This window comes from Hyperolius riggenbachi, chromosome 12 (assembly GCF_040937935.1).
Source record: "Hyperolius riggenbachi isolate aHypRig1 chromosome 12, aHypRig1.pri, whole genome shotgun sequence".
Lineage (NCBI taxonomy): Eukaryota > Metazoa > Chordata > Amphibia > Anura > Hyperoliidae > Hyperolius > Hyperolius riggenbachi.
Window position 1 is genome coordinate 147918039 of NC_090657.1, and position 24013 is coordinate 147942051.

General features: G+C 44.9%; 1 protein-coding gene across 1 annotated transcript in view; it reads left to right on the forward strand.

Moving 5' to 3' along the window:
* The first annotated feature begins 1322 nt into the window (after positions 1-1322).
* The window catches only part of LOC137540875 (protein-glutamine gamma-glutamyltransferase E-like), a 111492-nt gene continuing 88801 nt past the window's right edge, over positions 1323-24013 (forward strand). Inside the window, exons 1-2 of the mRNA XM_068262063.1 lie at positions 1323-1450; positions 18278-18451. Coding sequence (XP_068118164.1) covers positions 1432-1450; positions 18278-18451 — 193 coding nt within the window. The 5' untranslated portion in view covers positions 1323-1431. The remainder of the gene's footprint in view (positions 1451-18277; positions 18452-24013) is intronic.

Genomic DNA, 24013 nt, shown 5'->3' on the forward strand with positions numbered 1-24013 from the left:
CTAGGATAAAAATGCCTTCCCCATCCTAAATTTGGCAAGATCAATTCTCTACAAATTAGCATCCAATCCAAATGAATGGCAGCTTTCAAAGATGCTCAGTGTCTCCAAGAACTCCAACTAGTGAAGAATTATTCAAGACTGGGGAACAACGAAAGAAACAGAACCAATAGTACATATAGGTAATGCCGGGAAAGTGGCATATTTAAGTAAAATGGTACCCATGGCAAACACTGGAATTGCCGCCCCCTCCCGACACACACACACAGTCGTTTATTTGGTTTTGTTTTCATCACTTGCAGTACAGGTGAATAGAAAGGGACTTTGACTTTATGAACCCATGTTTATCATTGCGGTGCAAATGTCAAGTGCAGGAAGGGACTTATGACATCACTTTCTGCATTTGAAATTCTCTGATCACTGTTGGCTGCTCTTCTGCCCTCTGGTCGCCGCTGATCTGAGGTCTGCCACTGCGAGTATGTTTGGGAGATGGGCTTTGCAGCACAGAGGGTGAAAAAAGTTGCAGGCAAGGCACCCATGGCACTACATTGCACAAGGCATGAGCCATGCCTGACTTCTATAGATACGCCACTGGTGGCTGGCCACATTCCTGTCCATGTACGAGCATGGTCATACAGCGCAGGGGAAAGTATGGCCCATGCCATGCGTGGTAGCACAAAGCCACTTCTGCTTGGCTTTTCCCTCTGTGGATGAGCAGCTTTGTGCTACTGCACCTGCGTAGTAAGACAGCACCCATACATGGTTGGGAGCATGGCACAAAGAAGAAGAGGATCCTGTCTAGCAGCGGTGGGGTGTACAAGGATATGGTAAGGCTCTGGATCATCCAAAGGTTCGCCTCTATAGATGTATTTGCCCAGACAAGCACATGACCAAGCACTGTTCTAGCGTAAAACAGCCGTTGTGCCCATCCTGTAATCCCTGCACCCAATTCTTCCCACCTGCCACTCCATGTTTATGCCGATGTGTACCCGAATTGCTTTTCCATTTGTCCAGAAAAAATGCACGTACAGACTGTGTACTATTACCAGAATACTATATTAAATAAGTCTAACAGACTTGCATTAAATATTTTTTTAAATCTCTAAAGAATCGCATAAAGAATATTTTTCCAACACTCCAATTCTTGGCAATTACAGCTGTGATCACGCTGTCTGAAACTTTTCCTTGTTGAAGCAATAGGAATGATTTCATGTATGAGTCGCTCTAGCTGGCATGTCCCCAGACAGGCTCTCCCTATTGAAGCTGAAGGTGTAGCTGACTTAGCCAACCCCAGTTCATGTGCTTACTGTAAAAGAAATTGAAAACCTCTCCCAGGTGCTTTGCATATAAAACCTAATATTAGAAGAGACAAATCGCAGTGTGGGATAATCAATCCAAGGGAAGCACAACAGAGAGCATCTGAAAGGAACCAATATGACAACTAATACAGCAAGTAAGTGTGTATATTTGGATGACAGCGTGTGTTACTTGTAATTGTAACACAGTGCATGAGGGTGGATGGATGGCGATGACTGACAAAAATGTTGTCTAGTCAGAGTATATATATATATATATATATATATATATATATATATATATATATATATACACACACACACACATATATACATATACACATATATATTTATATATATATACATATACATACATATATATACACATATATATATATATATATATATATATATATATATATATATATATATATACACACACACACACTATATATATATATATATATATATATATATATATATATATATATATATATATATATATATATATATATATATATATATATATATATACACACCATGTTTCCCCTAAAGTAAGAGATCCCCGAGAATAAGCCCTAGCAGGAATTCTTGCAGCATGCTTGAAATATAAGACTTCCCCTGAATATCAGCCCTAGGAGCAGCCCGCATGACACCAGCAAGTCATGCTCAATACAAAGCCTGGATACTGGAGAGCAGCAGTATAATGTGATTTCTACAGTCCTGTATATGTGTGGCAGGCAATTTGTGATCTTGTTGGAGCCAGCCCTCCTGATCTGTCGTGATAAGCAGCACTTCACCTTTTCCCCTTTTCCCAGGACCCACAGCTGAGCCTGACAGAGGCTCTAACCAACATGATCCGCAGAATCAATTTCTTGTAAGTGAGAGCTTATATCTGCAAACCACAAGCTCTGCGTTTCAGCATGGCATGCAGTATATACATTTTGTATAGGAAATACTACTTGATATGGCGCACCACAACCTACCAAGGACAGCTGCAGTATCAGAGAGGTATAAGCAGGGAGAGGAACAGTTTGTTAAGATTACTAATATTCAAAGTACACATAGACGTGATCATTACCAGCATAGCACCAATGGAAAGCTAATACAGCAGTTGAAGGCGGCCCCTGATGGGCAACTCTTGTCCAAGGGCTCTGGTGTGGTCGCAACCCCTGCATCCCCTATTGCTACACCACTCATTGTCCAATGACCAGTAAATCCAGAAAGGATGCCACTGTAATAGACCACAGGAAAGAAGACCAGAGCCTGGACCAGGAGTTTGGTGGTGTTGGGGGATAGATATGGGGCATAATTTGGTGATATTGTGGAGACGGAAGTTGCAGGATCTGGAGACATTTGAAGAAATGTGGGAGGGCATGACCCAAAGTCACAGGCAAAAGAGTGAAGGCGGCCTTAGGCTAAGATGCATGCATCGTTCCTTATGCACACGTCGGTGCCTTTCCACTTCGGCGCCTATGCTGGCGCCCAATTAGTCCACTTGTTGCATGTTACCCTTTTTTACTGCGACTGCACCCAAAGAGTTAAAACATGGTCAAGTGACCATACTGAGCTGCATTATGCATATTATAAGCCTGAGGCACTGCTTATACAAATCAGGGCTCCACCAAACTGAACCTGCACTGATATCAGTCTATTCAGCATGCCCCCTGCCTCATGTGACCATGAGATAACTTTAGTTTTTATTGGAAGGGCAGTACAGTATATGGAAAGGGGTGTGGTATGTGAAAAGGGGTGTGGTCTGTTCTTTCCTTGCCCAAAGAGTAGACACTGTCATACCTCCCATCTTTTTGCGATAAGAAAGAGGGACACTTAAGCCACACCCTTGTCACGCCCCTAATCACACCACCAGGACACCACTAATGATGCATACCATAAATATTTCATATGAAAAATGTGTTGTTGTAATTCAAACCACACTGGTTCTTTTTTTCCTGGCTCATTTGCCTTTATACTAACATCTGAATATGGTATACAGTATATCAATTTTAAGGATGAGAATAAAGTTTATAGTCAATTAAACACATTTTTTCCAGTAGAAACAAATACATGCAGGTATATTTACATAGATCTGTATATCAGTCCTGAAAGAGGGACAAATGAGAAAGAAATAGGGACAGAGGTACTGGGATCCCAAAGAGGGACTGTCCCTCCAAAAGGGGGACAATTGGGAGCCATGCCCTGTAGCGCTGTTTTGCAAGAGGAGAGGCTCAAGCAAGTGAGAACAGACTCAGATTGCTTAACCAAAATGTTGGCACATCACCCTGAGAAAAAGCACTTTACTTAGGACTAAAAATAAAATATTGTTGATATGTTTTAGGCAAGCTTGCTATTACTAATAACAAATATTCACCTTGTCTATCATTTACAAGCACAGCATTGCTTAAAACAACAATGGTATGTTTTTCTTGTGCACCATAAAGCACTATGCTACAGGCTGATGTGCTAATAGCATACCTCCCAACTATCCCTTTTTCAGCGGGACAGTCCCTCTTTTTAAACTGAATCGCTCTCTCCCTCTCTTTCTCATGTGTCCCTTTTTCAGGACGAATGTACAGATCTATGTACAGTGTTGCCCATAATTATTCATAGCCCTGGCAAATTGTGACTTAAAGTTACTTTTATTCAACCAGCAAGTCATTTTTTGACAGGAAATGACATAAGTGTCTCCCAAAAGATAATAAGACCATGTACAAGAGGCATTATTGTGGCAAAAAAAACATTTCTCAGCTTTTATTTAAATTGGAGCAAAGAGTGTCCAGTCCAAAACATTTTTAAACCCTTCACAAACTGTCACAGTCTGTGGGAAAATCCAAAATTCTATACCATTCCAAATAGTCCAAGCTGTTCTAAAGCATCATAATTACTCCAATTAATTGGAAACAGCTGTTTTAATCAATTCAACAGGTGAAAAACAGCAGTTCTTTGCAGTTGGTTTGTGGGCAGTCATGGCTAAGACAAAGGAGCTCATTGAGGACCTGCGGCTGAGCATTGTGGCTGCTCATACGTCAGGAAAGGGCTGCAAGGCCATTTCTAAATGTTTTCCAATTCCAGTGGCTACAGTGCAAAGTATAATTAAAAAATACAAGATGTTCTGCACTGTGTAAAATCTCAGAGGTCGTGGTCTGAAGCCAAAGGTGACAACTGTGCTGGTCAGAAGAGTAGTGAGAGAGGTTATAAAGAATCTGTCACCACCAATTGGTGAATCTGGGCTCTGCTAGTGGCAAATTCTCAAGGCAGACAATCCAACTGACACTATACACTGCTGGGTTCCACTGATACAGAGCAAGGAGGACACCACTTCTCCAAATAAGGCACACAAAAGCTTGCTTGGCCTTTGCAAATGCTCATCTGGACAAAGAAGAAGACTTCTGGTCTTCTGTGAAACAAAAAAAATGAATTGTTTGGTCACAATGATGTTTCCTTCATTTGGTGTAAAAAAGGAGAAACATTCAACCAAAAGAACACCATCCCCACTGTCAAACATGGTGGTAGGAACCTAATGCTTTGGGGTTGTTTTTTCAGCCAATGGACCAGGGAACCTAATCATAGTAAACAGCACTATGAAAAAAAGAGTAATACATAAGGATGCTCAACGACAACATCAGGCAGTCTGCGGAGAAACTTGGCCTTGGACACCAATGGACATTTCAGCATGACAATGACCCAAAACACATAGCAAAAGTGGTGAAGAAATAGTTAGCAAACAACAACATTAACGCTTTGGAGTGGCCCAGCCAGAGTCCTGACTTGAATCCAATTGAGAATCTGTGGAGAGAGCTAAAGATCAGGGTGATGGCAAGAAGACCCTCCAACCTGAAAGATTTGGAGCTCATTGCTAAAGATGAATGGGCATAAATACCTGTGGAGACATGTAAAAAGCTGGTCTGCAATTATAGGAAGCGTTTGATTGCTGTAATAACCAATAAAGGCTTTTCTATTGATTATTGAGAAGGGTATGAATAATTTTGGACTGGACACTTTTTGCTCAAATGTAAATAAGAGCTGAGAAATGTTTTTTTTTCAACAATAATTCCTCTTGTATATCGTGTTATTATCTTTTGGGAGACACCCATGTAATTTCCAGTCAAAAAAATACTTGCTGGTTGAATAAAAGTAACTCAGAATCAGAAATCATTTGAATCGCCACGCACGACTGAGTCGTGCCTGGAATTGGGTTTGGCACATACAATTGCTCAGAGAGAGATTGAGAGTAGTATCAACATAAGAAAATAGCATAGTCATGCAATCATACAGCATAAGGGCATAGTCATACAAAACACACAGTATAATCAGTACTACATATTAATATAGTTAGATGTGCAGCGGTATAGCGGTAGTCTGCAGGGTGCAGTTTAAACAGTTTTACACTAGACAGTCCATCAGTTGGCAACTGCAGCATTTGGGGCTGGGGGGGGGGGCAAAATTTGCCAGGGATCTCAATAATTATGGGCAGCACTGTAGATATATGTATTTTTCTACTGAAAAATATGTTTAATATACTGTACGATAAATGTTATTTCAATCATTTAAGTAGATACATTATTTATCTTTAAATGTTTAACCACTTCAGGACTCAGCCTTTATCCCCCCTTAAGGACCAGCACTAATTTCTAAGATCTGTGCTGGGTGGGCTCTACAGCCCCCAGCACAGATCAAATACCAGGCAGAGCGACCAGATCGCCCCCCTTTTTTCCCCCACTAGGGGGATGATGTGCTGGGGGAAGGGGTCTGATCGCTTCTGCCTGCGTGTGGCTGGTGGGGGGGGGCACCTAAAAGCCCCCTCCACCGCAGGATTCCCCCTCTCCCTCTCCTCCCTCCCTGCCCCGGAGATCAGAGGCTGCACAGGAACGGATCTGTCCTGTGCAGCCTCTAACAGGCTTCTGCCTGTCATGTGACAGCGATCCCCGGCCGCTGATTGGCCGGGGATCGCTGATCTAGTACAACGCTGCTACTGTTAGCAGCGTTGTAAAAATGTAAACAAAGCGGATTATTTCCGCTTGTGTTTACATTTAGCCTGCGAGCTGCGATCGGCAGCCCGCAGGCTATTCACGGAGCCCCCCGCCGTGAATTGACAGGAAGCAACCACTCGCGCGATCGGCTGTTTCCTGATTAATTAGCCTGCAGCCGGCGATGCAGATGTGCGTCGCTGGTCCTGCAGCTACCACTTTTCCGACGCGTGTTATGAGTGCGCGGTCGGAAAGTGGTTAAAGGATACCAGAAGTGACGTGACATGATGAGATAGGCATGTGTATGTACAGTGCCTAGCACACAAATAACTATGCTGTGTTCCTTTTTTTATTTCTCTGCCTGAAATAGTTAAATATCAGGTATGGAAGTGGCTGACTCAGTCCTGACTCAGACAGGAAGTGACTACAGTGTGACCCTCACTGATAATAAATTCCCCTTTTTATCTCTTTCTTGCTCTCAGAAGTCATTTTTTGCTAGGAAAGTGTTTTTAGTTGGAATTTCTTATCAGTGAGGGTCACACTGTAGTCACTTCCTGTCTGAGTCAGGACCGAGTCATCCACTTGCATACCTGATATTTAACTCTTTCAGCCAGAGAAAGAAAAAAAGGAACACAGCATAGTTATTTGTGTGCTTGGCACTGTACATGCACATGTCTATCTCATCATGTCACATGTCACTTCTGGTATCCTTTAAATGGAGAACTAAAGATGAGAGAGAGGATCAATGTGCTCTGAATTTTAAAGCTTTGTCTTTCGATATCAGGTATCAGTGATTAGGGGTGTGTCCTAAAGTGTCCATCTGTCCTAACTCAAAAAGTTGGGAGGTACATTGTGTAATAGTTGTGTCCAGAATGCTACATTTGGTTAAAGGACACCTATTACAAAAGTGTGTAAACATTGTATTAACTGTACTTTTCCCCCAGATAACACTTGGGCACTTTTCAGCACTTTGCTGATCGCCTGTGACCAGCAAAGTGCTGTTGCCAATGTATCCCTGTGGAATCTGTCTGTTCGGTTGTGATTGCGATTTGCATTTTACGTTCGTAGTGTGAACTTGAACTAGCCCTGAAAGATTTTTGGCTAACTCATCTCCTCATGGGAGATTCTCTGGGTTTTCTTTATGTTTTTTAAAAGCTCTCTCTCTGGAAAGGACTGACTGTACCACTTCCAGAGAGTGCATTTAAAAATGAACGATTTCCTGAGAATCCCCTGGGAGAAGGTGCTTTAGTGCAAAAATCTGTCACATCTGTCACATCACTACTGCCTACTGTAAGTAACAGGTACATAGGACAAAGTAATTTTTAGTGCATTTTACTCTGGGACAAATGTGCTACTAATACTAATATTTAAAATTTTACATATTTCCAACAAAGTCCTTTAAATGTCGGTTCACGCTGTATTTTTAAACCAAACTGATTCGGTAAAGCGGATCCAGTCTCTGCTTCACCGTATCCGTATGGCTTGGTCCACTCTGGCAAACTGATCCTTGAAAAACAGATCTGATTACCGGTTAATCGGATCCAATTTCCCTCCGTTTGCCACAAAAAAAAAAAAAAAAAAAAAAAAAAAAAAAACTTACCCAGGCATCTTCTTCATTGCAGCCAGGCGGTAGAGGGGGTTTCTTTCAGGCTTCTGTCTTTTTCCGTGTCATATGACTACACGCGTCATTTGACTAGTCACATGACATGTAGTCACATGATTCAGAAGGGAGCCTGGAAGAAACCCTTTCTACCACCCGGCTGCAATAAACACCTGGGTAGGTTTTAACCCTCCGTCACCTGCTCGCACCCTCCTGCTCAGCTACAGCCCGGTGCGGGTCCCCACATCCCCCAGACCCCCAACCCCAGTGGATTTTGCGCTCCGAACCGTCCGTTTCTTCACTGGTGTATGTTCCGTTCTCCTATTGCCCCCAATGCAGGGCTTCATCTTCCATTTCCGGTCAGCTGGGCTCAGCGGTCCGGAAAAATTGGTGCTTCAGCAAAGTTGCGTTCAGCTCAGTGGAATGTATGCAATGGATCCATATGAACAGATGCATGTGAACGGTTCCATAGTTTAACATTGGATCCGTTCGCATCTGTTCCGTTCTGTCCCGTTTACGGTCCACTTTTTAACGCTAGTGTGAATCGGGCCTAAAAGAATGAGTGTACTTATAAAATTATTACAGTACATCACTCTTAAAAGGAACCGGAAGTGTAATAAAAGTGGGAAGTTAAACTTAACTGGGGCTTCTTCCAGCCCCCTGACGTCCTTCTGGTGCTCCGCTGTCATTCCATGCTGCTCCATTCATCTGCTGGCCCCCTCCGAAAGCAGCGATGTTCTTCTCCCAGTAATGCTCCTCCTCTATCGCGCTTCCACGGCCAAGAGCTCTTTGTGCTTGTGTGGTAAGCTTGCAATTGCACAAGCACAGAACCCTCCCAGCTATGAGAGCGGGATCGAGAAGGCACGTGGCAATATAACAACCTACCAGACCATCACAAGGCTGAGTGGGGGCGGTACTTCCCCACATGTGCAGAAGGTGGTTGCTTGGATAGCAACCCCGACTTTTGAGTATCTCTATTACTATTTAAAACCTTTACCTTGGTTCCTCGACATACTACATTATTTTGGGCTCCCGGTGTCCCTGTGGTTTTCTTTTTTCTACATAACCCCAGGTAATGTATAGCTCCACCCCTGCCTACTCTCACACTACCTCTATCTATGTCTAACCCTTAGACACCTGGGCCCATATGCAATTCACTTTTTCTCCTGAGTTTTCTACTAGGTGATATTTTTCATGTTCGATTTATAATACTTTTTTTAGTACTTTGCAATGGAAAAATTACCAAAAAGTAGATGAAAAAGTACTATCAAAATTATTATGAGTATTTGCATATGGGCCCTAGCCCCTAAGACTTAACCACTCGAATCCCGCTGTCTAATCTTAACTAATCCACCCCCGCTGCCTAACCTCAACCACTTTACCCCTGCTGCCTAACACTTAACCATTCCACCCCCGCTGCTTAACATTAACCACTCCACCCTGTGCCATCCTCAAGAACTCCACCTCCATGCCTAATCTTATTCACCTGCTGCCTAAAGTTAACTACCCCCTGCCTAACCTTAACCCCCTCCACACACACAAACCAAATTTATCTCCCTAAACTACCTCCTGCCGCCTTAGGCAGCAACAGTAAAATCTGTGATTAACAACAATAAAGTGCCCGGTAAATAGTGGGTGCTAGGTGGCCGCTATTTATCGGGCGTCATTACTGAAATTCCGTGCCGCTAATCGCGGCTTTTACTAGTGCCGCCTATGGCAGCGCCATTTTTATCAGCATTTGTCCTGCGCCATTTTTATCTTCTCCACTAGATAGAGCTAAATTGCAGACCTCTTCAATACATATTGGGTGAAGGGTTTAATACTTTCCATTTATGTATTAGAGAGAAACAAATTCTATAGTCCTACCAGTTTCCACTAGAGCGAATCCGCATGCGAATTCGCATAACCAATACAAGTGGGTGGCCCTGTTTCCACTTGTCAGTTTTCATCTGCGTTTTTCTGTGCAGGCAGGGGCGTAGCAATAGGGGTTGCAGAGGTAGCCACTGCATCGGGGCCCTTGGGCCAGAGGGGCCCTGAGGGGCCCACCCTCAACTACAATATTAGCTCTCTATTGGTCCTGTGCTCATAATAATCACTTCTATAGATATTTTGAATAGTGGTAATCATTAACAAGCTGTTCCCCATTCCCTTCCTGCACCTCTGACACTGTGGTTGCCGTTGGCAGGTTTTGGTGTGCCGTATCAATTACTATGTATAGAGTGCTGGGGGGGGGGGGCCCCGTTGTAAAACTTGCATCGGGGCCCACAACTCCTTAGCTACGCCACTGTGTGCAGGATTTTTCTGCACGGCAGAGCCCGCAGAATTCGCCTGCGTGTGGAATGCAGGCGAATCGCAGGCAATGTATTTAATAGGGAAATCGTATGCGTTTGTTGCATGCGTTTTTTTCCCGCGATTTCGCATTGAAAGTAATGTAAATTGACACAGGCAGTGACATGGTTAAAATCGCATATACCCTGCCTATGCGAAATCGCGGCAAAAACCGCATGCGGAATCGCATCAACATACGATTTCGCCAGCGGTGATATGCGGCGATTCTGCACCGCAATAGTGGAAACGAGCCTATAAAGTGGCACTATGGAGAAGTGAGAAGAAAAGGAACGTTAAATTCAAATATCATGTTAAAATCTTCATTTCCCAGCACCCACGAGACCTGCATAGCAATGTTCCTCTGAAATATTCCTATTCACCTGTAGGGCAGCTGTAGTATATCACATAGACACATTTTTGGCAGAACTTTAGGCATCGCCTACATGAGTCTGTAAGTCGACTCCCTCTCTGTATCTATTTGCACATCACAAGAGCAGCCTTTCTCTCCTTTGTAAGACAAATTACACCAAGCATTGCTTTTTAGTAAGAGGACTTTTCGGTCCCTTTTAGCCCCTTATACATTCCTAGTGGTTTGGGTCACCGCCAGCGGCTTGGTTACTCTGTTGTACTGGTCCAAGCCCTATCCCATACAGCCATATCAATCCATACCGTGTACTGAGGAGGAGCAAAATTACAAAGCAGGCTGTCTACATGTGGGGTTGATGTGGCTGTGTCAAATTTAAAGAGAACCCGAGGTGGGTTCTTAGAATCCTATTAGCACACAGAGGCTGGGTCTGCATATAATGCCCAGCCTCTGTTGCTATACTGTCTCCCCCAGACTCCCCCCTGCGCCCTGCTATGGCCGCCAAACTAAACCGCCGTACTAGCGACACACAGCATGTCGCCAGCAGACTGTTTACATGTGCAGTGTCACTCTTGCCACTCCCCGCCTGCGTCCCTTCCCTCCCTGGTGATTGGAGGGAAGGAATGTGGGGGGGGGGAGCGGCGCAATACAGGAGGCGGGGGAGCGGAGAGAGTGACACTGCACATGGAAACAGCCTGCTGGCAACACACTGTGTGCCGCTAGCATGGCGGTTTAGTTTGGGGGGCATAGCATGGCGCAGGGTGGAGACTGGGGGAGACAGTATAGCAATAGAGGCTGGGCATTATATGCAGACCCAGCCTCTGTGTGCTAATAGGATTCTAAGAACCCACCTCGGGTTCTCTTTAAGGCTATAGGCTCAGGGTCGGACTGGGACACTAAGGGCCCACCAAGGAAGTTTCAGCCTGGGGCCCACCCCCCTCTCCTCCTCCCCCCCCCTTCCTCCCTCCCCCCTGCTCTTCTTCCCCCTCTTCCTCCCCCCTTCCTCCTCTCCCCCTCTTCCTCCCCCCTTCCTCCTCCCCTCCCCCCCCTCCTCTTCCTCCCCCCCTCCTCTTCCTCCCCCCTCCTCTTCCTCCCCCCTCCTCTTCCTCCCCCCCTCCTCTTCCTCCCCTTCCTCCCCCCCCTCCTCCCCCTCCTCCTCCTCCTCCCCTCCTCTTCCTCCCCCCCTCCTCCTCCTCCTCCCCCCCTCAAAATGCCCCCACAAAATGCAATCAGGTTGGTGGCAGATACCCCCACAAAATGCAATCAGATTGGTGGCAGATATCCCCACAAAATGCAATCAGGTTGGCTGCAAATACCCCTACAAAATGCAATCAGGTTGGCTGCAGATACCCCCACAAAATGCAATCAGGTTGGTGGCAGATACCCCCACAAAATGAAATCAGGTTGGCTGCAGATACCCCCACAAAATGCGATCAGGTTGGTGGCAGATACCCCCACAAAATGCAATTAGGTTGGTGGCAGATACCCCCACAAAATGCAATCAGGTTGGTGGCAGATACCCCCACAAAATGCATACAGATTGGTGGCAGATATCCCCACAAAATGCAATCAGGTTGGCTGCAAATACCCCTACAAAATGCAATCAGGTTGGCTGCAGATACCCCCACAAAATGCAATCAGGTTGGTGGCAGATACCCCCACAAAATGCAATCAGGTTGGTGGCAGATACCCCCACAAAATGCAATCAGGTTGGTGGCAGATACCCCCACAAAATGCAATCAGATTGGTGGCAGATATCCCCACAAAATGCAATCAGGCTGGCTGCAGATACCCCTACAAAATGCAATCAGGTTGGCTGCAGATACTCCCAAAAAATGCAATCAGGTTGGTGGCAGATACCCCCACAAAAAGCAATCAGGTTGGTGGCAGATACCCCCACAAAATGCAATCAGGTTGGTGGCAGATACCCCCACAAAATGCAATCAGGTTGGTGGCAGATACCCCCACAAAATGCAATCAGGTTGGTGGCAGATACCCCCACAAAATGCAATCAGGTTGGTGGCAGATACCCCCACAAAATGCAAGTCCCCCCCAGCTTGGAAGGGGGGGGAAGCGGGCACAGATCAGTGGGGAAGCCTCCCTCACTCCCTCACCTAGGGTCCCCCCCTTCCGCGCAGCCCCCTCCTCCAGAAGTGCAGCCAGCAGCGAGCGGAAAATAGCTTACCGAGCTTCAGATGATGCTAGCTCCACATGCCGCTGCTGCCCTGCTGGTCTCCGCTTCTGGAGGAGGGGGGTGCGCGGAAGGGGGGCCCCTGGGTGCCCCTCCCCGCCGCTCTGTGCCCAATTTCCCCCCTTCCAAGCTGTGTCCCCCTCCCTCTCAGCTCTGGGGCCCCCAGGAGGCGGGGCAGCCGGGGCCTACCGATGGGACCATCGGTGGTTCGGTGGCTCAGTACAAGCCTGTATAGGCTTGCTATACACCAGCGGTTCTAGATGCTAGCCTGGCTTACATGGACGAAAAGAGATAATTTGCATATTCAGTAGTGGTGCATTGTGTGTACCCACAAATGTTCACTCAGGCCTCGTCCCCATTGCAATCCGATAGCGTGTCCATTTGCGTTGGGCGCTTTTTGACGCAGTCTTTTTTCAAGTGCTGTGTGCTGGGCGTTTTTGCTAAGCGTTTTTTGTAAGCGGTTTTCCAGAGTGGGTTTTTAATTCACTCCCTGACACAAGTAAGGAAGTGAACTCTTTGATCCAGAACAGAATAAATACAATGTAAGAATTTATACAATGTAGTTATTCTTAACCACTTGAGGACCATGGTGTTAAACCCACCTAGTGACCAGGACATTTTTTATTAATATGGCCACTGCAGCTTTAAGGCCAAGCTGCAGGGCCGCACAATTCAGCACACACGTGATTTTAGCCCCCTTTTCCCCCAATAACAGAGCTCTGATCAGCTGTCATAGGCTTCAGCCTATGACAGCCGATCACTCGCCGGCCTATGGAGGGGACAGCCATGTCACATGACTGTCCCCTGTACAGCGCTGCTGCTGATCGCAGCGCTGTAGGGGGTAATTAGACAGCGGTTTCACCGTCTAACCATCTCCCGAGCAGTGATTGCCGCTCGGAGACTGAAGGCGGAGCGGAGTTCCGCCTTCTAAGCAGGAGATGTGCGCGCAGCGTGCGCGCGATATCCTGCTAGCCCCATAGACAGCCGTTCACTCCAATGGGTGTGGAGCGGCCCTGGGGCTGCCGCACTGATCACGCCAATTGGCGTGGAGCAGTCGGCAACAGGTTAAAAACATGAACACAATCGCTGCACAAAGCCATTTTGTGAGCGTTTTTCCTATACCTTCCATTCAGGATGAATCGTGCTGAAAATGGTCCATGCCATGCCACACGTACAGTATGTCAGCGGAAAGCAAACAGAACGCCCCAATGAGAACTATCTCATTGGAAAGCATAGTGTAAGCGCTTTTAGGGCGATTTGTACAAATCACCTGCGCTTAAAAAAAAATCCCAAAACCGCCTCTAGTGTGAACAAGCCATTATAGCTTAATTATTGCAAGTTTCCTTCTACTTTAAGAAGGCAAATTACACCAAGCATTGCTTTTTAGTAAGAGAGCTTTTTGGTCTCTTTTAGCCACCTGTACTTTCCTAGTGGTTTGTGTCACCCCGCGCTGCTTGGTTACTCGGTTGTATTAAAGTCTGATCATATGCGCTCTAAATTATGAGAAACCCCTGGAGATATGTAAAAGCTGACTCAGAATTTAAATTTTTTTTTTTTTTTTTTTTGCAAATGATGCAGAATAATATCCAGGTATTATTCTGCATTAACAAGCGAATGAAGCCTGTTGTCTACTGGGCCTGGGCCTCTAAGTTCCCTTGTTAATGTTTATAGAAAAATAAAAGTATTAACCCCTTCTCTACCACTGCTACGCTCATCTATGCCCCTTAATACCTCACTTGCACACCCGGGGCGTAAATATGCGTATTTGTACCTGTCCGCTTATGATCGCAACCAAGCTCCTCTTCATTTCTGTTGCCATCCTGCCAGTCCGTGATCGGTGAATGGGAACAACTGCCTGTAATGAATGATAGCTAGAATCAGCGAGATGCCGGTATTCATTCACAAGGTGAAACTAAACAACTCATACACAACACTTCCTGTGTACTGTTCACAGTACACAAAAGTTAAGTGTGGCGACATCTTGTGACCTAAAACTACACCAAAATACACTGTTCTATATAAAAATAAATACATTTTATTTTTTTCCCCTTTCACCCCTACCCCATTGTTACCAAAATAAAACTCTTGAAAAAAATTACATCATTTAAAAAAAATACATAAATATTTACCATAAAAACTTTTTAATATGTATGTCATGAGGGTAGATTACTGTTTTTGCAAATAAAGATTTGTAATTATTGATATAGCATAACACTAAATGGTAAAAAACAGACCTTTGTTTCCGAATAAAATATTATCGCCATACATGTCAGCTTTCTTGATTGATTATATTGGTTGAAAAATCAAATCAATCCACCGCACACCATTCAACCTTTCTAATAAGAGATCAGATATTTCCGTAGAGGCTGACCAAATGTTATTGAAAAACTTGATAAAATCTATCATTTTTTTTCTAGTTTCAAAAAAAATCTCTACAATTCTTTTATCGACAAAATAAAAAGTCAAACACTTTGTTTTAATCATTCATGGCCACCGCAAGGGTCCTTTCTCACTATGTTCATTCTGATGCAATCATATTTTAATGGGGCTTCCACACTGGGGATCTTGCATTGCTATGCGACAATTTCAGTTGAAATAATGCACAGCAAGCTGTGCGTTACTGGCATACACATGTGGTGTAAGCATGGCAGTGGCCCATCTGTACACGTGCACTCTATGCTGCTTGCAGCGCCCATCTCCGCGACCCCAACATACTCACAGCAGCAGTGGCAGACCTTAGATCACTGCCCCCTTCCTCTTCTCCCTTCCAGAGGGGAGATCAGTGAATGGGAACGGGAATGGGAGTTCCCATTCAAGTCCCCATGTCAATGCATCAATGAGATGCCTATGGTCATTGTAACAAACTGAATTACACTTGCACTCATTACTTCCTGATTGAGTACTGTTTGCACGCAGCAGGAAGAACATGTGTGAGGACATCTTGTGGCCAAATAGTAAAATTACACCTACATACATTTATTTCAATAAAAAGACCTACATATTTAAAATTAACTCCTAACTTCCCACACTCTCCAATAATCACCCAAATAAAAGTTTTGCATACATAAAATAAATAAATACAATCACAATTAATAAAAATTACATAAATAGTTATCTTAGGGACTGAACTTTTTTAATATGTATATTACTGTTTTTGAAAATATGGGCTTGTAAATAGTGATGGCCACAAAACCTAAAAAATGCACCTTTATTTCCAAATAAAATATTGCCATACATTGTGATAGGGACATAATTTAAATGGTGTAATAACCGGGACAAATGGGCAAATACAATATGTGAGTTTTTATTATGGTAACATGTTTTTTAAAAATATAATGGCCAAAAATGAAGAAAATGAATTTGTTCCATTTTTTCTTATTTTTTCCCACTAAATTGCATTTAGAATAAAATAATTATTTGCCAAAGGTATCATCCAAAGAAAGCCTAATTGATGGAGGAAAAAAAACAAGATATACCTGTAGATCATTTTGTTGTGATAAGTATTTATTTATTTATTGTATTTATAAAGCACAAACATTATGCAGCGCTGGACATTAGTTAAGGTTACAGGCAATATTTAGGGGTGACATACAGCAATAAGACAATACAGGAATACATGCAAACCAGGTCACCAAGCACAGTATGAATAAAAGTAATGCTTAGTAGTCACTGGATGGGAGCATGGAGATTAGGCAAGTTGAGCTCACTCCGTTCCATAGGATGGGTGTTCGGTAATGGAGGTGTGTGGACAGGTAGGAGACAAGGAGGAGGACCTTGCCGAAGGCTTACAATCTAGGGGGAGAGGTAGGGACACAAAAGGTAGGGGACAGGAGTTCAGCTATGGGTTTAGAGCACCAGTGAGGTGGGGTAGGCCAGAGTGAAAATGTGTGTTTTGAGGGCCGTTTTGAAGATTTTAAAGGAGGGGGGGAGGTAGGTAGTTCCATAGTGTTGGAGCAGCTCTTGAGAAGTCCTGGAGTTGTGCAGGCAAAGTTTATTGGAGGAGCAGAGTGAGTGGCTAGGTGTGTACCCCTGAGTAAGATTGGAAATGTAGGTTTGGCAGGTTTTGAGCCCAGATTTGTAGGCCAGACACAGTATCTGTAATCTGATTCTGTACTGGATAGGAAGCCAGTGGAGGGATCCCCAGAGGGGACTGCAGCGAGGCAATTCAAGTCATAGGGAGTTCAGACAGAAGGGCATTGCAGTACTCAAGGCGGGATATTATATGGGCATGGATGAGACGTTTGGTAGTGACAGAGGTCATGAAAGGGCGGATCTTGCAGATGTTACAGAGGTGGAAGTTGCAGGACTTTGTGAGGTTTTCAATGTGGGGAGTGAAATGGGGTGAAGGAGAGTGCGGAGTCCAGGGTGACACCAAGACAGCAGGCTTGAGAGGTAGGGTGAATGGCAATATGGTTAACAGTGACATGCACATCTGGGAGGGTCAGGGATGGCCAGAGTGGGAAGATCATAAATTCCGTTTTGTCCATGTTTAGTTTCAGGTACCTAGCAGACATCCAGGAGGAAATGGCTGATAGGCAGGAGGAGACCTTGTCCATGGTGGTGGTGGATAGGTCAGGGGTGTGGTAGTGAAAGTTATTGGCGAATGAAAGGGAGGAGTGCTGGAAAGGGAAAATTGCTCTGGTCCATAAAGGGAAAAACCCATCAGTGGTAAAGTGGTTAAAGCAAACCAACTAAAAATTAAAAGTCAAAACAAACATACACACACGTCAAACTTGCTTCCTGTGTAGTCTACTCATCCATCTCTTTCTCCTCTCCTGCCCTGTGTGCTGTTTGTCCACTGTGATCAATGGCATTTTTCATCTTTCATTTTGAAAGTGGCCATTACCCCATAACATCTTCCTGGTCAGCACACTGTTAAACTGTCATATCGCCCACTTGAGCCATAGGGAAGCATGGACATTACTTTGCTCATCAGTTTGATCTTTCAGTTGTAACTGACAGCCACTGATATATAACTGAAAGCAACCGATATATTTCAGTTCTAACAAAATCTTAAACTGGAAGGAATAATTGTAAGAAGAAAATGGTGAGGAACTGATGGTGAGGTATGTAAAATTCACTTGCAGAATATGGTGTTCATTTTAAATCCTTTTACTTGGTTCAGGTTCCTTTTAAGGGCTTTGACCTTTTTGTTTGGCCTAAAAGTCCATATGTGACAAAGTTTGAGTATGCATCTGCTTATTTATTGTAGCAACAATGCTCAGGCTAAATGCTACGCTAATAGCATTGTGTGAACTGGAACAAAGCCCATTCATTGATGTCACACCTGCTTTTATTCCAAGAACAATAAAACATTTTCAATTAAACCAGTCCGTCCTATTCTGCACTCCACAGTATAATTTCAAGGAGTTGTCCACTTTTAAATGAATACTTTTTGTATTGCCTGCTAGGAAAAGCTTGGCAAAGCTCATGGTTCCAATTATTCTTAAATACTTACTGACTTGATTCACACCTTTTACAAAGCCATAGAAGGCTACTGCCACAACTTTTAACCTATACGGTTCTTTGTTTTAGGACTACAGCTGAACAGAGTGGACTTCCAGCAAGGAAAAAATGCACCAGTTCACAGGACCGCAGACTACGACACTAGTGAGCTGGTCGTCAGGAGGGGTCAGGCCTTTGAAATTATTTTTGGATTCAACAGAGCAGTATGGACTGGGGATTTACTAAAAGTAATTGTACAAGCAGGTAAGTTAATTCAGTTTTGACTGTGCTAGTAATACCTACTGCTTTGTATTAGTATTAAAACATTACTATGGTGTTACCAAATATGGTGCTAACTCCTAGCACGGCAGCGCTAGCGTTTTGCACGCGTTATAACACGCATAATGTTTTTTGCGCGCAATCGCGAATTTTCATGCGCAATTGCAAATATTTGTATGCAAAAAATTTCACTATTGCGCACAAAATTTCACTATTGCGCACGAAAACCGTTGCGCATGTTATAACACGCGCAAAACGCTAGCACGCCCGGGCTATAAGTTACCACGGTTTAGTGAATCAACCCCATTGGCCTCAGTTCACTATGGGCAGTTTGGTAAAATCATTTAGGTGAGTAAAATACTGCATTTGGGTTTTTTACACTTTTAATCCAAATTCACTAAAGATTTTCCGCATGATGTACAAGTTTGGCAATTTACCAAACAAACAAACAAAATTAAATTCACCAAGCCCTGCTTGGTAAGTGTCACCAGTTGTGGAGCAAGTCAGCAGTCAGGAAGGAAGCTGTGTGCATGAGTTGGGGTTTTCTGTCAGTTGCTTCCCCAACATCTCTTTAGATGTGCTGCAGCCACCAGGGGGAGCTCTTCTGTAAAAGAGTATACAGATTTTCACATCTAAAGGGATGCACAAACGCCTCATAAAATGTCTCCTTCCCCCGCTCTGCCAGAATGAAGTCCAGCCTTCCAGGGTGTCGGAACAAGTCAGGATGAGAAGCAGGGCTGTATGGCTCTCCCTATTGGCTGCCTGTCAATGTTACGACATGGAGAGACCATGGTGAGAGTGGGTTATTAGCTGGTCAGAAGGAGAAAATGCTGAAAACTTTTGCTTGATTTACCAAATGCGTTAATCTTTGTGAATTGCAATTTCTTGACATTTCTTGAGGTAATTACTGCACAAGTCGGTAATATTAATTTTCTGTGTGGTAATAGGCTTAGTGAATTGGAATTTGGGAAGGTGATAAGTAAAATCAGCTGTTTGAATGCAGCAATGCTTAGTAAATTGAGGCCAAAGTACTAATTATTATTTTTATTTATGTAGCGCCAACATCTTCCGTAGCACTGTACAATGTACAAAAACATACAAAAAAGCTGGACGACAATAGGATCTCTAGCGAGGAGCGATGGTTCCGGGAGGCATGATACTGGAGATTAATAAGAAAATGTATGGTGGGGATAGCCTATGTAGAGATTTGAATGATAATGTTAGGAGTTTGAACAGGATCCTTGGGTGATTGACAGCAGGGCCGTTTCTACGGCCGTGCGGCCCGTGCCGCCGCACTGAGCGCTGCTGGGAGAGGGGCGCTGTGATGGAGGGGGGAGCCGCAGCCGCGGGGAGGGCAGCCCGACCTCTCCCTCCCTCTTCCCGGGCCGCCCTCCATGCGATCTCCCCTCGGACTGCAGAGTAATGCAGCAGGGAAGCGCTGTGCATAACTACTCACCTCGCTGGCTCCAAGCGCTGCTCTCTCGCCGCCAGTCTCATCTCTCCATACACGCTGATACACGCTGCTTCCTGTTTAGCCGGAAGCAGCGTGTATGTGTATCAGCGTGTATGGAGAGATGAGACTGGCGGCGAGAGAGCAGCGCTTGGAGCCAGTGAGGTGAATAGTTATGCACAGCGCTTCCCTGCTGCATTACTCTGCAGTCCGAGGGGAGATCGCATGGAGGGCGGCCCGGGGAGAGGGAGGGAGAGGTCGGGCTGCCCTCCCCGCGGCTGCGGCTCCCCCCTCCATCATGGGGGGCACCTACCTAATCTATACTGGGGCAGCTACCTATCTAACCTATACCGGGGGACACCTACCTAACTAACCTATACTGGGGGGCAGCTACCTATCTAACCTATACTGGGGGGCACCTACCTAACCTATACTGGGGCAGCTACCTATCTAACCTATCCTGGGGGGCACCTACCTATCTAACCTATACTCGGGGGCAGCTACCTATCTAACCTATACTGGGGCAGCTACCTATCTAACCTATCCTGGGGGCACCTACCTATCTAACCTATCCTGGGGGGCACCTACCTATCTAACCTATCCTGGGGGGCACCTACCTATCTAACCTATCCTGGGGGGCACCTACCTATCTAACCTATCCTGGGGGGCACCTACCTATCTAACCTATCCTGGGGGGCAGCTACCTATCTAACCTATACTGGGGGGCACCTACCTAACCTATATTGGGGCACCTACCTATCTAACCTATCCTGGGGGGCACCTACCTATCTAACCTATCCTGGGGGGGGGCACCTACCTATCTAACCTATACTGGGGGCCAGCTACCTATCTAACCTATCCTGGGGGGCACCTACCTATCTAACCTATCCTGGGGGGCACCTACCTATCTAACCTATCCTGGGGGGCAGCTACCTATCTAACCTATACTGGGGGGCAGCTACCTAACCTATATTGGGGCACCTACCTATCTAACCTATCCTGGCGGGCACTTACCTATCTAACCTATCCTGGGGGGCACCTACCTATCTAACCTATACTGGGGGGCAGCTACCTATCTAACCTATACTGGGGGGCAGCTACCTAACCTATATTGGGGCAGCTACCTATCTAACCTATCCTGGGGGGCACCTACCTATCTAACCTATCCTGGGGGGCACCTACCTATCTAACCTATCCTGGGGGGCACCTACCTATCTAACCTATATACTGGGGGGCACCTACCTAACCTATATTGGGGCAGCTACCTATTAAACCTATCCTGGGGGGCACCTACCTAACCTATCCTGGGGGGCAGCTACCTATCTAACCTATACTGGGGGCACCTACCTATCTAACCTATACTGGGGGGCAGCTACCTATCTAACCTATCCTGGGGGGCACCTACCTAACCTATACTGGGGGGCAGCTACCTATCTAACCTATACTGGGGGGCACCTACCTAACCTATATTGGGGCAGCTACCTATCTAACCTATCCTGGGGGGCACCTACCTATCTAACCTATACTGGGGGGCAGCTACCTATCTAACCTGGGGGGCAGCTACCTAATCTAACCTATACTGAGGGGGCAGCTACCTAATCTAACCTATACAGGGGGGCACCTGCCTATCTAACCTATACTGGGGAGCAGCTACCTATCTAACCTATAGTGGGAGAATTAACTTATCCAACCTGTATTGGGGGCACCTACCTACCTAGCAAGCCTATACAGGTAACAACTATACTGGCTACCTATATTGGAGGCACCTACCTAACTAACCTATACTGGGGGCATCTACCTATCTAACCTATGCTGGGGGCAACTGTTCTGGCTACCTATATTAGAGGCACCCACCTAGCTAACCTGTACTGGGGGCACCTACTACCTATCTATCTAATTTATACCGGGGACGCCTGCCTATCTAACCTATACTGGGGGCAACTATACTGGCTACCTATACTGGAGGCACCTACCTGGCTAATCTATACCGGAGGCAACTATACTAGCTCACCTATTCCTGGCTACCTATACTGGGGGGACCTATAGCTGGCTACCTATACTGAGGTACTTATTCTGGGGGAATCTATACTTCGTGCAACTAGACCTGGCTAACCTATACTGCGGGCACCCATACCTTGCTGCGGGGGGGGGGGGGGGGGTCGCAATTTTTACACCCTCGCCCTGGGTGCATTTTATCCTAGAAACTGCACTGATTGACAGTCATTGGAGGGATTGGCAAAGAGAGGTGGCATCAGAGGAGCCGGAGGAGAGATGGATGAGATAAGCAGCAGAGTTCAGTAGGGACTGGAGAGTTGCCAGTCTACTTTTTTGGTAGACCACAGAGGAAGGTGTTACAGTAATCAAGATGGGGAAATGATTAGAGCATGTACAAGGATTTTAGGAGCCACTTTTGTAAGGAAGGGACGAATTCTGGAGATATATTTGAGATGGAAGTAGCAGGAGGTTGTTAATGTGTAAATGTATGGTTTAAATGATAGCTCAGAGTCCAGAGTTACCCCCAGATGGTGAGTTTTAGGAGTTGAGGTTATAGGGGAAATTTATACATTGATGTTCACTATGGGTGGAGGAGCAGATAGAGTTTGAGGAAATATCACAATCTCCATTTTGCGCATGTTGAGTTTGAGAAAACGAGATGACATGACTGCAGACACAGCAGAGAGACAGCCAGGAACTCAAGATAATAGTGTAGAAAGGTCAGGAGCTGAGAGATAGCTTTGAGTGTCATCAGCATAGAGGTAATACTGGAAACCAAGAGAGGGTATTAATTGTCCCAGGCCAGATGACATATAGATGGAGAAAAGAAGCAGTCTTAGAGCATTGTGGTACACCAACAGATGGTAGGCCTGAAGAGCAGTTAGTGTTGGAATAGGAGACAGTGAAAAATTGTCCAGACAGGTAGGGACTAATCCAAGAATGTGCTAGGCCCTTGACACAAAGCAACGAAAGTGTGTGGAGAAGTAGAGAGTGATGTGATCGACAGTGTCAAAGGCAGAGGAAAGGTTGAGGAGTATTAGTACAGAAAATTGACCTTTGAATTTTGCAATGAGGAGGTCCTTTGCAACTTTGGTGAGGATTGTTTTAATGGAATGGAAAGATTAGAAGCCAGACTGAAGGGTGTCTAGCAAGGAGTTAGTAGACAGGAAGTTAGACAGTTCCTAATGGATGTGTCGTTCCAGCAGTTTGTAAGCAAAAGGAAGTTAGACTGGGTGATAGAGAGAACTGTAGGGTCCAAAGAAAGTTTTTTGATTAGCAGTGATATGATTGCTTGTTTAAATGAGGAAGAAAAAATGCCAGTAGAGATAGTGTGTGACACCCATAATACAACATTATACTAATAAAATATACATATTATACTAATATAGTAATACCAATTAAAAATAATCATTACAATTACACTAATCTAGCTAAATTCTCTTCAAAACACACAAAAATATGCTGATCCCACTTTCTGCCTTATAAGTTGGAGCTTAGTATCGTACTAGGTAAATATTGTGCTCATCTCTAAAGATTACCCATTAAAAGGTACAATGCCATGGCAGCACTGCCACACTTCACAACTGTGAATAATGTTTTATCGTATGAAGTCGGCTCTCTTGCTTTTAATGTTGAATCCCATCCAGGGCAGCGAGGGCACTATCTGCACAGAGTTTGTATGCTCACCCTGCGTCTGTATCCTTTGCACACTCCTGCTTCCTCCCACATCCCAAAAAACGTGTTAATCAGCTTACCTCTAAATTGGCACTAGACTACGATGGACGTATGACTACTGTAAGGATTAGTACACAGAAGATGCTGGTTGCCCGGCACTCAGTGATGGGGGGGGATGAATGGGTCTGCTGCACCATATAGTAGTATACAACCCCGTCCTGTTCCTTGCTGCAACTTGATTCTTGGTGTGCGGAAGCGTGCAAACAGGCTATTTAAATCATCAGTTCACATACAGTACACACAAGACAGTCCATGCACTGCTTCCTTAAGACACGTTTATTTTTCATTGGTTATCATCAGCAGGTGGATTGGCACATATGCAGTAACAGCTTATGTTCATATACACATATATTGAAATGATCTGACCT